This window comes from Tenrec ecaudatus, chromosome 16, assembly GCF_050624435.1.
Source record: "Tenrec ecaudatus isolate mTenEca1 chromosome 16, mTenEca1.hap1, whole genome shotgun sequence".
Taxonomy (NCBI): domain Eukaryota; kingdom Metazoa; phylum Chordata; class Mammalia; order Afrosoricida; family Tenrecidae; genus Tenrec; species Tenrec ecaudatus.
Genome location: NC_134545.1, coordinates 45,615,023 through 45,628,024, shown reverse-complemented (window position 1 = coordinate 45,628,024; position 13,002 = coordinate 45,615,023). Strand labels below are relative to the sequence as shown.

Here is a 13,002-nt window from a genome sequence, read left to right as displayed (position 1 = left end):
GTGGGTTTCCGTCTTCACTGGAGACCTGGCTACTGAGCCATTGCTTTTAAAACAACATTTGGACCGTCCTGTATTACATTCGATTACACTTTTTCACTTACTAGAAAACATTTTCCTACATCATGATTACGTAGTAGTGAAAATGAATACTTCAGCGCTTTGTTAAGCGGATTTCCCCCAATGACACAATCATGCCTTACTCTGGATTTCCAGACTGCCTCCCAGCTTTTCACGGTTACAAATGACACCTATTGAACATCTTTACGCTTTCAGGTTTTTTTCATGTTTTGAATGAGCTCTTTAGAAAAAATTCCCACCAGTAAACGACAGGATTAAGAAGACAGGAACATACTGTGCAGCTGCTCTAGGAAGGCCCATTCAATTCCCATCAGCACTAGAGAAAGCAGTGGCCCCCACGGGCTCATTTCAACCTACCCCTCCCACGCCCCACCCCTTGCACTTCTTTGCAAACATTTTCCCACGTTTGTTAGTTTCTGATTTCCTATTTTTCATATCTTTTTTGATCACTTAGGTGCTGGGTTTCTGGAGCCCCTCCCATCATCTTTGCTGTGATTATCTCCCTCAGCCTGTCTGCTGCTGGACTTTTAATTTTGATTTGTCATTCTCTTCTCAAACCCTTGCTTCTTGGCGTCTGGCCCCATCACTAGGAAAACTCTCCTGAGGAGTGCCCTGCAGCATCAAGCTCGTGCGTGCAGGCTAGGGTCCGTCTCCGGGCGCTACTGTTTCCTTTGGTGCTTCTTGTCCCAAGAGAAAGAAGATGACTTCATTTGAGCCCTTCCTGTGGCCCCCCCATCGGAGGAGAGAAGTTTGGGCTTGGCTCCCCACACATGCTCTCAATTTGAAACTTTTTATCTAGGAAAACTGGGGAACCAAGAAGGGCGATGACTGAATCGCACAAGTGTTTTAGTGTCACCAAACTGTGCAGGTGACGACTGTTGAAATGGCAGATATCTTGCCACCTGGTGGCACAGTGCTCACACGCTGCGTTGCTAACCTCAAGGTCAGCCGTTCGAAACCGCCAGCCAGTCCTCTGGAGGAAAACACGCTTTCTACTCTGGTAAAGAGTTACAGTCTTTGGAAATTCCCAGGGTGCAGTTCTACCCAGTCCATTAGGGTTGTCTGGTCGGCATCAACTTCTAGATTTACAATTAAAACCCTTTTGTTTTAGTCTCATAACTGCTTTTCCAGCCCTCATCCTTCTTGACTCCCCCGTAGACCTGACAATGCTGTGCATGCTGGTTCTAGTCGGGTCTTAGTTGCTGATTCCACTCTTTCTTACAGCCTGTTAATAAGACGCAACCCCGGAAATGTGTCTCTGCCTGACTCTTCAACCTTCCGGTGCTTTCGGTTCTCCTGGGTGGAGGGAGGAGGCTTAGCAACAAGAGCACTGGATTCCGGCTCCCATAGAAGACCTTCTGGATTTGCAGGCAAGGCCAGGCCCGGGGTGGTCTGTGTCTTTTTAACCAGCTATTTAGGCAATTCTACATGCCTGGGCCTGATGGTAATTTTTGAGACCAGTGTCTAGAAAGTTCTGCTAAAGATCTGCCATAATGGCTCCTTCGCCCATCCTCCCTGTCCATCTCCGTTGTCACTGTTTTATTTCGGGTCCTCCCTTGTGCAATCACTCTCCCACGGGGTCATATAAAATTCATGGCAACCCAGGTGTAGTCTAGTCAAACAATGGGTTTTCAATGGCGGACAGGGAGTTGCCTGTGACCTTCCTTCTTTTTATTTATTTCCCAGACCTTTCTTCTGAGAAAAGTCGACACTTCTGAGGCCACTCAAACCTCGAACCTTCCAGTTAGTAGCCCAGTGTGTCCATGACTCGGTGCCAGTCAGGGATCCCTTTAGCACAACGAAGCTAAGTCTGTTCTCGGAATCATCCCGTACTTTCAAACTTACATATCTTCACGTGCGTTATCCTCTCTCCCTGGAATATCCTCCCCCCTCCCCCTCCCCCTGGCCCATCAAACTCATGGGTCACTTCCTTCAGACAGATTTCCTGTTCTGGTTCAGAGGCGCCTCTATGCTTCCCCAGCCCTTGCCTTCCCACCCCCACCCCACCCCCAGCGTGTGCTTTAAAACTGGCCGCTTCCTTGTCTGCTCCCACTGGGAATACCTCCGTCAAAGACATGGTTTTTATCTTCCCAGCTTCTGCAGCACAGTGGGTCTCAGATAAATGCTGACTGACCGACCAACACGTGGTGTTCTTCCTGAGTCTACATCTGCTGGGAACCTTCCAGCGCCTCTACAGACAGCTCCACCAAGACAAAATGTCTTATTTACTGCACACATTCTAGGCTGGAAACATTGTGGTTATCTCTGATGGATCCCCTTTTCGATCTCCACCTTCCTTGCTACATCTCAACTAGAGAGATACGCGCCCACCAAGCCCACCTTTCATTCATACAGCTGGGCTAGTTTCTTGTAGGCAGTAGACCTGTTCTGGTTGGCTGTGCTTTCCAGATGGTTTTAGTATTTTGAACATGGCACCTCAGTATCTCGGATCCCCCTTTCTCTATATATACACGAATTACAATTCCTAATTAAAACGTACTTGTCAATTTCCTTCCCTCCCATTGCCCTTGTGGCCTTAGCCAAATCTTTCCACAAACATCTCTTACTCAGTTTGTTTTCCATGAACTAACCTCGAGTGCCTCTGACAGACAGTTCAGCCACCTTTTTCATAGCCTTCCATTTACCCTCTTTTTTCAGTGAAGCAGAGTTCATCAATGAATACAACAGGAGCCACAAAAATATTTTGTGTTGCTTTTACAATTTAATCTAATTTTTAAAATTCACTTTAAATGTATTCCCAGATGTTTCTTAGACTAAACCACCATACCGAGGGTCCACAACCATATGCTATTTAGGGTTTGGCCTATTCCCAACATGTCTCTTTTTTCCTCTCCAATTAACCTTGAAACCTCCTACGAGATGACAAGTCCTCTTCTTCTGTGTCCCTCACAACTGAGCTCAGCACTGGGCTTCAGAAAGGCACGTACTACATACTTTGCAAAATGAAATAATTCTGGATCTTTCTCCCGGTAGAAGGACCCACAGACCTCTCTCCAAGCAAGCGCGTTCCCTTTTCCTCACGTGGCTCTCCCTGATGAGCGCGCGCCCGCCAATCAGGGCTCCCTGTCAGCAGCATCACACAGAGACAGGCAAGCGGAGATGATAAGGGGAACAGGGAGGGATGGGGGAGAGTAAGAGGACACACAGGGTATCTCAGCTGTGGACACACGATCCTGGGAGGAAGTTCATTTGAAACTTTCCCCGGTTTAAAGCTGGTAGGCTTCAAGATAGTACATATGGACAGATACCCCATGACCCAGCCCCAGAAGCCATCCCCTTTCTGCCCCGAAGCAGTCACAGAACACCTCGCTCGGCCTGTCAGTCCACGCAGCCCCTACTCCTGTTTGCCAAGCAGCCGCTCCCTCCAGGGCTTGCTGCTGGTCCTTGCAGGTTCCTGGTACCTCCTCTTGCTCTGATCCCACCGGAAAAGCTCTCTCGCCAAATGAGGATGTGCCTTAACATATGTCTCCTGTCTGTGTCTGAGGAACACAATGCCTTTAGGGAGCTTAAGCCACTTCACTCAGGGGTGTCTAAGCTGGGTCTGGAAGTGCTTTGGGGACAAGGAAACAGGCCAAAAGAACAGTGGCTTCAGGTTTCAAGTTCTATACCCTGAGTCAACCAGGCAAACTTGACTTTTATTTCCTAAAAATACTTTGTAGCTGTTAAAAAAAAAAAAGTGTGTGTGTGTAGCCAAATGACCTTAAAACGCCCATCCCCCCGAGACGAGCATTTGGAAGTCGGGCCCAGGGTTCAGCTGCATAACTCGGATCACCACTAACTCTAAACCCCTAAGGTTAAGAGAAACCTTTTTCAGGCCAGTGGAACCTGCTCTTCCGAGGCACAGAGATACCGGCTTACGGCACAGGAGCCAGGATAGGAAGATTCCCAGGGAATGGGGGACGGTGGGGCTAAGAATTCCCCATGGTGACTGCTGGGAGATACAGAGGCCAGGCTCTGCCTGCAGGAGCAAAGGCTCTTACCTTGACGCCGCCATCTGACTTCTTGTTCAGTAGGCTTTTGGCAGCTGTGAAAACAAAGAGGACAATGAATCCAGCATTGCCCCGTCTCCCCAGCCTGAAGTCCAGCAGCCAGGTCCTCAAGAGACGGGAGCCAGGCTCCAGCATCTGGAAGCATTGGGTGAACTTGAGAAGTCACGGCGACCGTCCTGCCTCTGGAGGAGGCCCCTCTGAGTGCAGGGCATCTCGTGCACCCTCAGAGCCTTCAAGGCAGTGCCCAGGATTTCCTGGGTGCCCATGTGCCTCTGCCGCAGGAGAGGGAGCAGCTGAAACAGGGAAACACTTCGGAGGAGAAATCTGTGCTCTTTCATGGAGCTGCCTGGGGCACTGGGAACCCTGCCTTCAACAGCTTCCAACCCAGGCCCAGAAGCAGTGTTGGGGTGAAAGGGTGCGGGCTCAGGCCCTGGGTGCCATGGGGATCGATCATCAGGACAGCCAAGCTGGAAGGATGCAAGACATCTCCTGAGTGTTCAAGAGACAGAGTGTCACATCTCATGAGGGCACACAGACCAGGACCACCTACAGGAGGGTTTCGCAAGGGGGTTGAAGCCTTGACTGGGCAGGTCCTCACCAGGCTTACTTTGCCCTGAGCCTGCTCTCTGGACTCAAAAGCGGCAAGGACTGGGCATAACAATAAGACATCAAATGTTGGCAGGCACAGGGTGAGGCTCAAGGCTGAGGGGCTCTGTGCTTCCATCTGGTGACACGGGCTGGCCACAAAGGCCACAACAGGAGGGTAGCAGACAATGGGCGGGAGAGTCTGGGAGGCACAGGGTGGTGGCAACAGGACTGTCTGTTCCGTTTGGGTTGCCCTGGTCACAGCTTGGTTCCACGACACGCTGGCTGTGACTCTGGGTGAGTTACTCAACCTCTCGGAGCTTTCCTTTCCTAACTACAAAGTGGGGATTAGCAAGGCCTCCATCTAGTGGTGGGGACCAAGGGACCACACCCGAAAGCACTCGGCAGTGTGCCTGGCATCTATCCAGTGCTCAGAAAGTGTTCGCTGTGGTCAGCACTGCTACCACTCTTCCATGCAGGGGCCACTCCGACCCCAAGCCGTGTTTCCCCTCTCTTTCTCTCTCTCCAGTGAGAGCAGAGGTACTTCCATCACCAGAATCCGGACTCCAGAAATGCCCTCTGGTCTCATTCAGGACCAGGTCCCTATCACGCTGGGGTGTGGCTGACCGCCTGGCTCTTGTAAGTGCTGAGCCGGAATCTGGCAATCCCCTGGGAAGAGCTGGGAAACAAAACGCTGGCGCCTAGCCCACCCACCCAGAGGTCCTGATTTTATTGGTCTCAGATCAGCTCTGGGCGCCAGGTTTTTTTTTTTAACAGGCTCCCACATCATCACAACTGTCCAAGACAGGCAGGGCTGTGAGCCCCCACATCACAACTGTCCAAGACTCATTCTCCCCAGTGGACAGATGAGGAAACTTAAGGGGAGTGAGGTGCTTAGGAGGTGGCAGGGCAGGAACCTCAAACTACTGCACTCTACAGTCTTGGTCCTAGGAACATGGGAAGTCAACCATTTTCGAGTGACTTGGCTTCCTCCCTGGGGTCTGGTGGTCTAGCGTGCACACTGGCAGGCAGGGCAGTCTGCCGAGGCCCTCTGTCGGCAGGTCGGTCTCTCAGGCTGCCTGGAAGAAAGCTCTCCTGCCGGCCAGCTCCACATCCCCCAGGCCATTGCCTCCTGAGAGTCGGCAAGCGCCCAGCATGCACGGCTGGTTAGGGGGCTTCGGAACACTAATGCGCTTGCAGATGCCAAGTTAGGTCATCCGTCCGGCATGCCCATCTCAGCTCGCAAGCAGGGGACTGGTCTCCCTGGTGTGTGGGCCTGGCATGCTGGCCCTCCTGGTGGGGTGGCAGGGAGCCGAGGCAGGCGGTCGGGGAGGACTCATGCCACGTACCTTGCCCGGCCAGGCCGGCGGCGCTCGCGGCAGGCGAGGCGGGGGCGGAGCTCTGCCTGCCAACTGAGGGGATACAATCTCTCAGTGCACAGAGCTGCCCAAAGCCACGGGGGCCGCCAGCAGCGAGCATGCCCCAGCGCGAGGCTCGGGAACCCGCTGGCCGCCCACACAGCAGCGCCCAGGTGGCGTGGCCAAGCCAGCCAAGCTGGGGGGTGGGGTGGGGGGGGAGCAGAGGCGACAGGGGCTGGGGAGGGGGGGGCAGGCTGATGAGGCAGCAGTCTGGGGGCCTGAGATGGAGCAGAGGAAGAGGCCATGGCTCTGCTGGCTGGACGTGGCTTCAGCACCTGTCCCATAACAAGCTCAGCAGAGCCCAGAGGCAAGAGCGGGTTGGCTGAGAGGCCTCCCATCCCTAAGGTTGTCGGGAGAAAAGTGAGTCTCCCTGTTGGAGCTGCTCTGCTTATCAGAGAGCCAGGAGCCGAGGGGAGCCCTTCTCCCTGCCACACCCAATACGAAGACCGCTGACCACCTTGGCTCACTACTCAGAGAGAGGCACAGGGGGTTCTCCTCAACCCAGACCTCATGGTGCAGATGGCGGAGAAATAATCCCTCAAAAAACCCCAAACCAAACCAAACCAAAAAAACCCCACAAAGGCTGTGAAGCAAGCACAACCTAGGAGCCCTGATTTCACCTCAAGCCCAGCTGGTAGAGTCCGGGGCTAAGCTCTGCTCACTAAGCAAACAGAAAAGATCAGAAGAGCTGCCATCCAGGTGGCTCCTACTCCCAGTGATTCCAGGGACTCAGAGTCAATCTGTGCTCACAGCATTGTGGCTGTGACCTGGCTGTACACTGACATCACCAGGACTCTTTCTTCCGAGGTTCCTCTTGGCAAGTTTGAACACTCAACCTTTGGGTTAGCAGCTGAGTGTATAACCATTTGGGCCACCCAGGGACTTCCAGCTCGTTCCTAAAATATAACACACCGGTGCCCATCTTCCTGGGTACAACCCTAGATCTCTTTCCAGACTCCTAGAGATGGGGCTTGCTGTACCTGTCACGCTGGAATGCCCACAGCAGAGTCCTCTGACCCAGGGCAGGGGGCGCTCAATGCCCATGAGGAGGAAGGAGGCTCTTTAGGGACGAGCGGGAGTGTTTTGTCCTGATAGCTCGGTTTCCTGACTCTAGGATAGTGTTTCTGGAACAGGGTGGGCAGAGGTAGAAAGACAATGCGGAGGCCACAGGAATGGGCCGTAGGATTGGTTTCCAAGATGAAAGGGAAGCAGCAGTCTGTCTTCACATTTCTTTGACTCAGAAAGGAGAGGAGAAGATCACTGGTCTAAGCCAGCACAGTAATGCCCTCGAGCGCCTTCTGGAGAGGTTCTCAAACCAAGAAAGTCAAAGCTGGAAGCAGTTAGGATGAGAAGAAGGAAGTGGGGCTGAAGTGCCACCTCTGACAGACTTTGGTTACCATTTGTGAGTGATGAACCCAGAAACACAGTTGTGACCGCACGGGCACCCAGAACAAGAGAAGGTCACAGGGGCCCCTGTCCAGGCCTGGTGTCGCTGGAGCCCTGTGGGGCAGAGCTTGTGAAGCCCAGCGTCTGCTCACCTGCAGCATCCTCAGAGCCGGTTCTTGGGTCACCCAGCCCACTGGGATGAATACTCCACCTTGAAGTCGCTAGCACTCCAACTTAATCCCCTCTCTGACTGTGCTGAGAAAAAGTCTCATTATGAAAATGAGAGAAGGCGGGCGGGTTGTATATGTGTGTCCTGAACCCCAAAAAGCAAAGCCATGTGTGCGCGCCAAGTGTGTGGGGGGTGGGGGTGCAGTAACGCTAGGGGAATCAGGAAGACCTGTTTTTAGTCTTGACATTATTATTTTTTTTGCTCACGGAAAAGCCACTGAGCACCCCAATGGCAGGCAAACAACAATGGGGGTGGGGAAAGGGGAAAGCCGGAGTGTCTTGCATCTTGAAAAAGAAATGCCAAGTGGACTTTCCAAATCATGAATCCCCACTCCCGGTTCCCCGTGCAAATGGAGCCAGGTCTTTACCCTGCCCTCCTGCTGGTCTCTATGCCTGCCCTCTCCCAGCTGGACCAAGCCCAGGTTGTTGTGAACGGCTCAGCTACTGGAAGAACTCATCGCCGTCTCTGCTTGGACACAGCAGAGCGTGCGTGCGTCCATCAGCAAATGAATGGTGGAGGCGAACAGACCAGCTACATCCTCTCTCTTCTCTTCCAGCACATCCTCCAGTGGTCTGAACTGGCTAAAAGCTCAAAATGCTGCGAGTTTTCAGAAAATTAAATTAGGAATCTCGGAGACCAACCGAAGGCAGGCAGGTGGAGGGCTTTGGAACCGCGCTCGACCGTTTGAGCTCAAGCACAGCCATCATGGGCTCCCGGGTCAGGGGACCCGGTCGCAGCAGCAGCCCCGCAGCTCAGGATCCTCCACCATCCTGGTCAAGGTGGTGTCCAGCACAGCCCGTGCCGCCTAAGATGGCAACACCTCCCTCAGAGGATGAGAATGCCCTGCTGGGAAGACATACCTGAGAAGTTCCTGGAGACGAGCATGGTCGTGAGGATGGCGCCCTGCGGGGAGAGGAGGGCTCTGTGAATTCAACCAGATCAGAAAAATAGGGGGCCTAACCTCAGGCAAACGCGGCTCCTAGCTGGAGGCAGAAGACACCAGGCTTCTGGGCCCTCTCACATACAACTTTCCCAGCTCAGCCCCAGCCAGGAGCAGGCCGGCCGGCCGTGGGTACCCTGCCGAAGCACGATTTCAGGATACTGTCGTGCGGCGGGCAAGACTCACCTTCAGTTTCCTCCGGGCATTGAACTTGCGCAAGCACTCCACTGTCTCCTGGCGATGCATCATGGAGGCCACTGTTGATCGTTGCTGGAAACCAGACAGACAGGTCCGTGAGTCCCCAGCCCAGCCCTCTGCCCTCCCCATGACCCCAGAACGAATGGTGTGTCCAGGGTGAGGTCACACACAACTGGCACTCACCACCCAGAGAGAAAATGAGCTCACAGATGTGAGCATGTTTTTAGCAGGAGAGCACTACCCCCCACTCAGGGTGACGCAAAGGGAACACTACATCGTTGCTGGTAATTGCTGCTCCAGGACAGTGCCCCAGAGGACGTCCACTCTGTCACGATGCCCCGCAGTAACTGCTCTCTACGAGGCGTCATTCGCCAGCAGCGAGCGCGTGGACGGAGCCCTGTTCTTCACGGAGAACCATCCGCTCCCCGCACGCGCCCCTCGGCACCCATTTGCCGAATCATTTGAGAAGGAAATTATTTCCTCAATGTGTCTATGGCTCTCGTCCCCGCCTCCTGAAACAGGGTCCACTGGAAGCGAGTGACATCCCCTTGATGACCTGGGGTCGTCAATGATTACACATTGTCATAATGGGGTCCACAGGGACTGCTGAGATAGAGAGGACTGTGAGAAGTGTGGGTCACAAAAATGACCCCCCATACTTCCTTGATTCTATTTGAAGTTGCTCACCCCCTCCCTTGGCTAGGGGCTACCTTGGCCAGCTTGCTTGGAAAAGACAAAACACAAAAAGCAATCCTACAACCTGGGAGGCCCCAACCCTCCCTCAGCCCTGGCCCACTGTCCTTCCTAGTTCTCAAAGTAGCTTCCTCAATCTTCTCCACCTTTCCCCAAGCCTGTTTCACGCCGCCTGCCCCTCAATGTAAACAAGCTTCTAAACAAGGATTCCTTCAACTTCAGCCCCTCGCCCACAAACTGATTCTCACCTGCCTCTGCCCCCATCACACCTCATATGCAGGGCCGAGCCCTCCAACAGGACTCAACCACCAACCGAAAACAAAGAAAACAGCCAAAGAAACCAACCCACCAATCAACTACCCACCCAAAACGTCTCCCCGGATCCATCCATGGCCAGCTAAGAGTGCCACTCCTTCCTCGCATCACCTTGCAGCTGCCTGAACATACAATCTGTGCTCTCCTCCGCATCCCCTCCCCTCACACCTCTCCAAAAACAGGCTTCGGTTCCCACCACGGAGACAAGGCAACCCTGGCCTCCGACTGCCCCTGCCAAGGGATGACGCCCACCTTCAGCACCAGCGGACCCTGCTGCTCCACCAGGCCCTCTCATCCGCAGCCTCCTCTCCCTGTCACGGTCCTGGAGTGCCGGTGCCGGCCAGCTTCTCTTACGGAAGCAGTACAGACTCACAGGAAGACTCGGAGCAGCACCGAACCAAAGCATGTCTATAGCCTCACCACCACCTGTTTAGCAATAACCTAACCTACAGGAGGAGGCTCAATAAAATAGAGTCCTGGTGGTGCGGTGGGTTGTGCACTCAATTACCGACCCCAAGGTCAATCGTTTGAAAAACCAGCCACTCCAGTCTCGGAAACCCACTAGACAGGTCTACTCTGTCCTATAGGCTCACCTGAGTTGGAACTGACATGTAACAGCAGTGGGCTTGGTTTGGTTTAATCAGTAGGGGCAGATTTCTAGCTATCTACTGATGTCTCCATTCAGAGGTCTCCCAGACCACACTCAACATGTACAAAACTGAAATCTTCTTTCTTCCCTTCACAAACCAGCCCCTCTTCCTGGCTTGCCTCTGCCAGTGAAAAGCACAGCCCTCTCTCTACTCTCAACGCCAAGCCCTACTGGTCACAACACCCTTTTAATTCGAACTCCCAAATCTCTCCCCGATTTGTCCACTCGCTGCCACACTGCCCACTTCCTCCCTCACCAGCACCCTTGGCTGAAGACCTGGCAGTCTTGCTTAGATAATTACAACAGCTTCCTGTCTCTAGCCTCTGTATTCCTCAATTTCATTTTCTAGTTCCAGAGCAATCTTTCCCAAACGCAAATTTCCGTTCCTCTTTAAAACCCTCCAAACGGTTCCTTAGCCTTTCAGAATAAAAAACAAACTCCTGAAGCAGACTTGGATGTCACGGGCTCTTCTTGGCTTCACTGCCTTACATTTCTGTAGTCGTCCCCCAGCACACAAGGAAACCACTTAACAGTCCTCGAACACGTCCCGTTTCCCATGGCTTCTTACAGCAGCACACGCCAACTTCTGTCTCACGGCCATCATCCTAGGGACCTCTCGTCATCTCTAGGAACCACCATTGTCACGCAGCCTGGAGCAAGCCCGTTGCCCACCAGAGACAGGTGATGCTCCACCAGTTCTCACTGGACTCTCTTATCTATCTCCGTATCTCCAGCACCCAGCGCAGTGACCAGACAGTCCATGAGCCCTCAATAACAAGGAAAAGTAAACGCGTCCTGGGCGACCGATGCCTCACTACAGGAGAGCCTCTTGTCTGAAAGCTCAGAAGTCAGCTTGAGCAGACGGTGCATGCAAACGCATCACCTCCATCGCTCGCCGAGAGGGCTCTCTTAGGAATTCAGCACCTGAGCTTTGGTGACTGAGCTTCAGGAAGCATTCTAGGACTACGTGAGGTGCCTTCTGTTTATGTGCTTGGTCATGGTCACATGAGGGCTGTGACAGGGGAGAACAGGGTCCGCACGCCCAGCTTGGACTGTACCATCTTTCCTGTCCACGCCCCGAAATCTGCACAGGTCAACCTAAGCCCTCCTCCAGCACGGAATGAATCACAATCTGACGACACTCAGATGGCCTCCTGGGGACACTCTACGTCCTCGGCCCTCACGGGGTCTTCTCCCTCAGGCGCTGGAGGAGCATCGGAGGGTGGGCGTCCCGCCCTGTATCCCTCCCTCCAGACAAGAGATACTTACGCAGACCCATGGGTGCTTGAGAGCCTGGTCGGCCGTGATGCGCTTTGCTGGGTTAATGGTCAGCATCTGGTTGATCAAGTTCTTGGCTTCAGGTGTCACTGTATCCCACTCCGGTGATGGAAACTAAAGAACAGGATGTGGGGAGAAGGGGTATGTAGTGTGTGAACCTCACACTCGGAAAGGCAGGCTGGCTCTGCCTTCACCCCAACTCCTCAGTGTGAGGCCTAAGATTGCCCTGCAGAGTTGGGAAACCCCGGAGAACGCTGCAGAACTCTGATCAACGTAAAGACGGGTAAGGAACCATGGCTAGGCAGAACATTCGAGTCACTTCTCAGGCTCTCTATCCGGGAGAGAACAGAGAGGTGCCCAGTGTTCCACTGCCGGGGAGCAGTGCCCAGACTTCTTGTCCTTACGTCCCTCTGGCTGCGGTCTTGGAGCACACTACCCGACGTCCTCCTGTCCTATGCAGGTGACAGATCAAAGAGTCGCTCCCTGGGACAGGAGTGGGCAGAACTGAGCGCCGTGTGTTCCTCCCTGGGTTCTCAGCATCACACCACACCCTGATAAACACACTACTCCCCTGTGCCCCCGTCTCAGCAGAAGTGCTGCCCTTCCCGGCTTGGTGGCCCCGCTCTCGAGCGAACCCATCCTTACATCATAGGCTCCAGCCTTGATCTGCTGATACAGCTTGTGCTGATCCTCATCCCAGAAGGGAGGGTACCCCACCAGGAGGATGTACAAGATGACCCCTACAAGAGAGAACACACAGGTCACTCGGGTCAGCCAGCTACTTCCCTGAGGAACCGAGAAAAGCCACACAGGGCTCAGAGCCACTCAGAATATCAAAGGACAACCCAGGGTTAGAAATGGGGGCCAGCCAATAAAGCTGCACCCCTGACCTCACTCTGCTCCTCACTACATGTCATTTCAGGGAATTACTCAGGCCGAAGCCATCCTCTAGGCCAGTGGTTCTCAACCTACCTAGTGCCGTGATCCTTTCATACAGTTCCTCGTGTGGTGGTGACCCCCAACCGTAACATTATTTTCGTTGCTACTTCATCACTGTCATTTTGCTACTGTTATGAATTGTTACGTAAATATCTGATATGCAGGATGTATTTTCATTGTTACAAATTGAACATAATTAAAACATAGTGCTTAATCATAAAAACAATATGGAATTATATGTAAATATTGTGAAATATTTCTAATGACAAATAAATGAAATTTTG

The 13,002-nt window shown here is 53.2% G+C and overlaps 1 protein-coding gene across 47 annotated transcripts in view; it reads right to left on the bottom strand.

Annotated features, from left to right (window-relative positions):
• CAMK2G (calcium/calmodulin dependent protein kinase II gamma) overlaps positions 1 to 13,002 on the bottom strand; it is a 64,532-nt gene that overhangs the window by 15,490 nt on the left and 36,040 nt on the right. For 25 of the 47 annotated variants that reach the window (XM_075534181.1, XM_075534184.1, XM_075534178.1 and 22 more), the window contains exons 9-14: positions 12,425 to 12,519; positions 11,771 to 11,893; positions 8,833 to 8,916; positions 8,567 to 8,609; positions 6,023 to 6,085; positions 4,080 to 4,123 (exon numbers count right to left, since the gene is read on the bottom strand). In XM_075534181.1, the coding sequence (XP_075390296.1) occupies positions 4,080 to 4,123; positions 6,023 to 6,085; positions 8,567 to 8,609; positions 8,833 to 8,916; positions 11,771 to 11,893; positions 12,425 to 12,519 (452 nt within the window). The remainder of the gene's footprint in view (positions 1 to 4,079; positions 4,124 to 6,022; positions 6,086 to 8,566; positions 8,610 to 8,832; positions 8,917 to 11,770; positions 11,894 to 12,424; positions 12,520 to 13,002) is intronic. The other 22 variants (XM_075534186.1, XM_075534190.1, XM_075534182.1 and 19 more) reach the window with 1 other exon arrangement.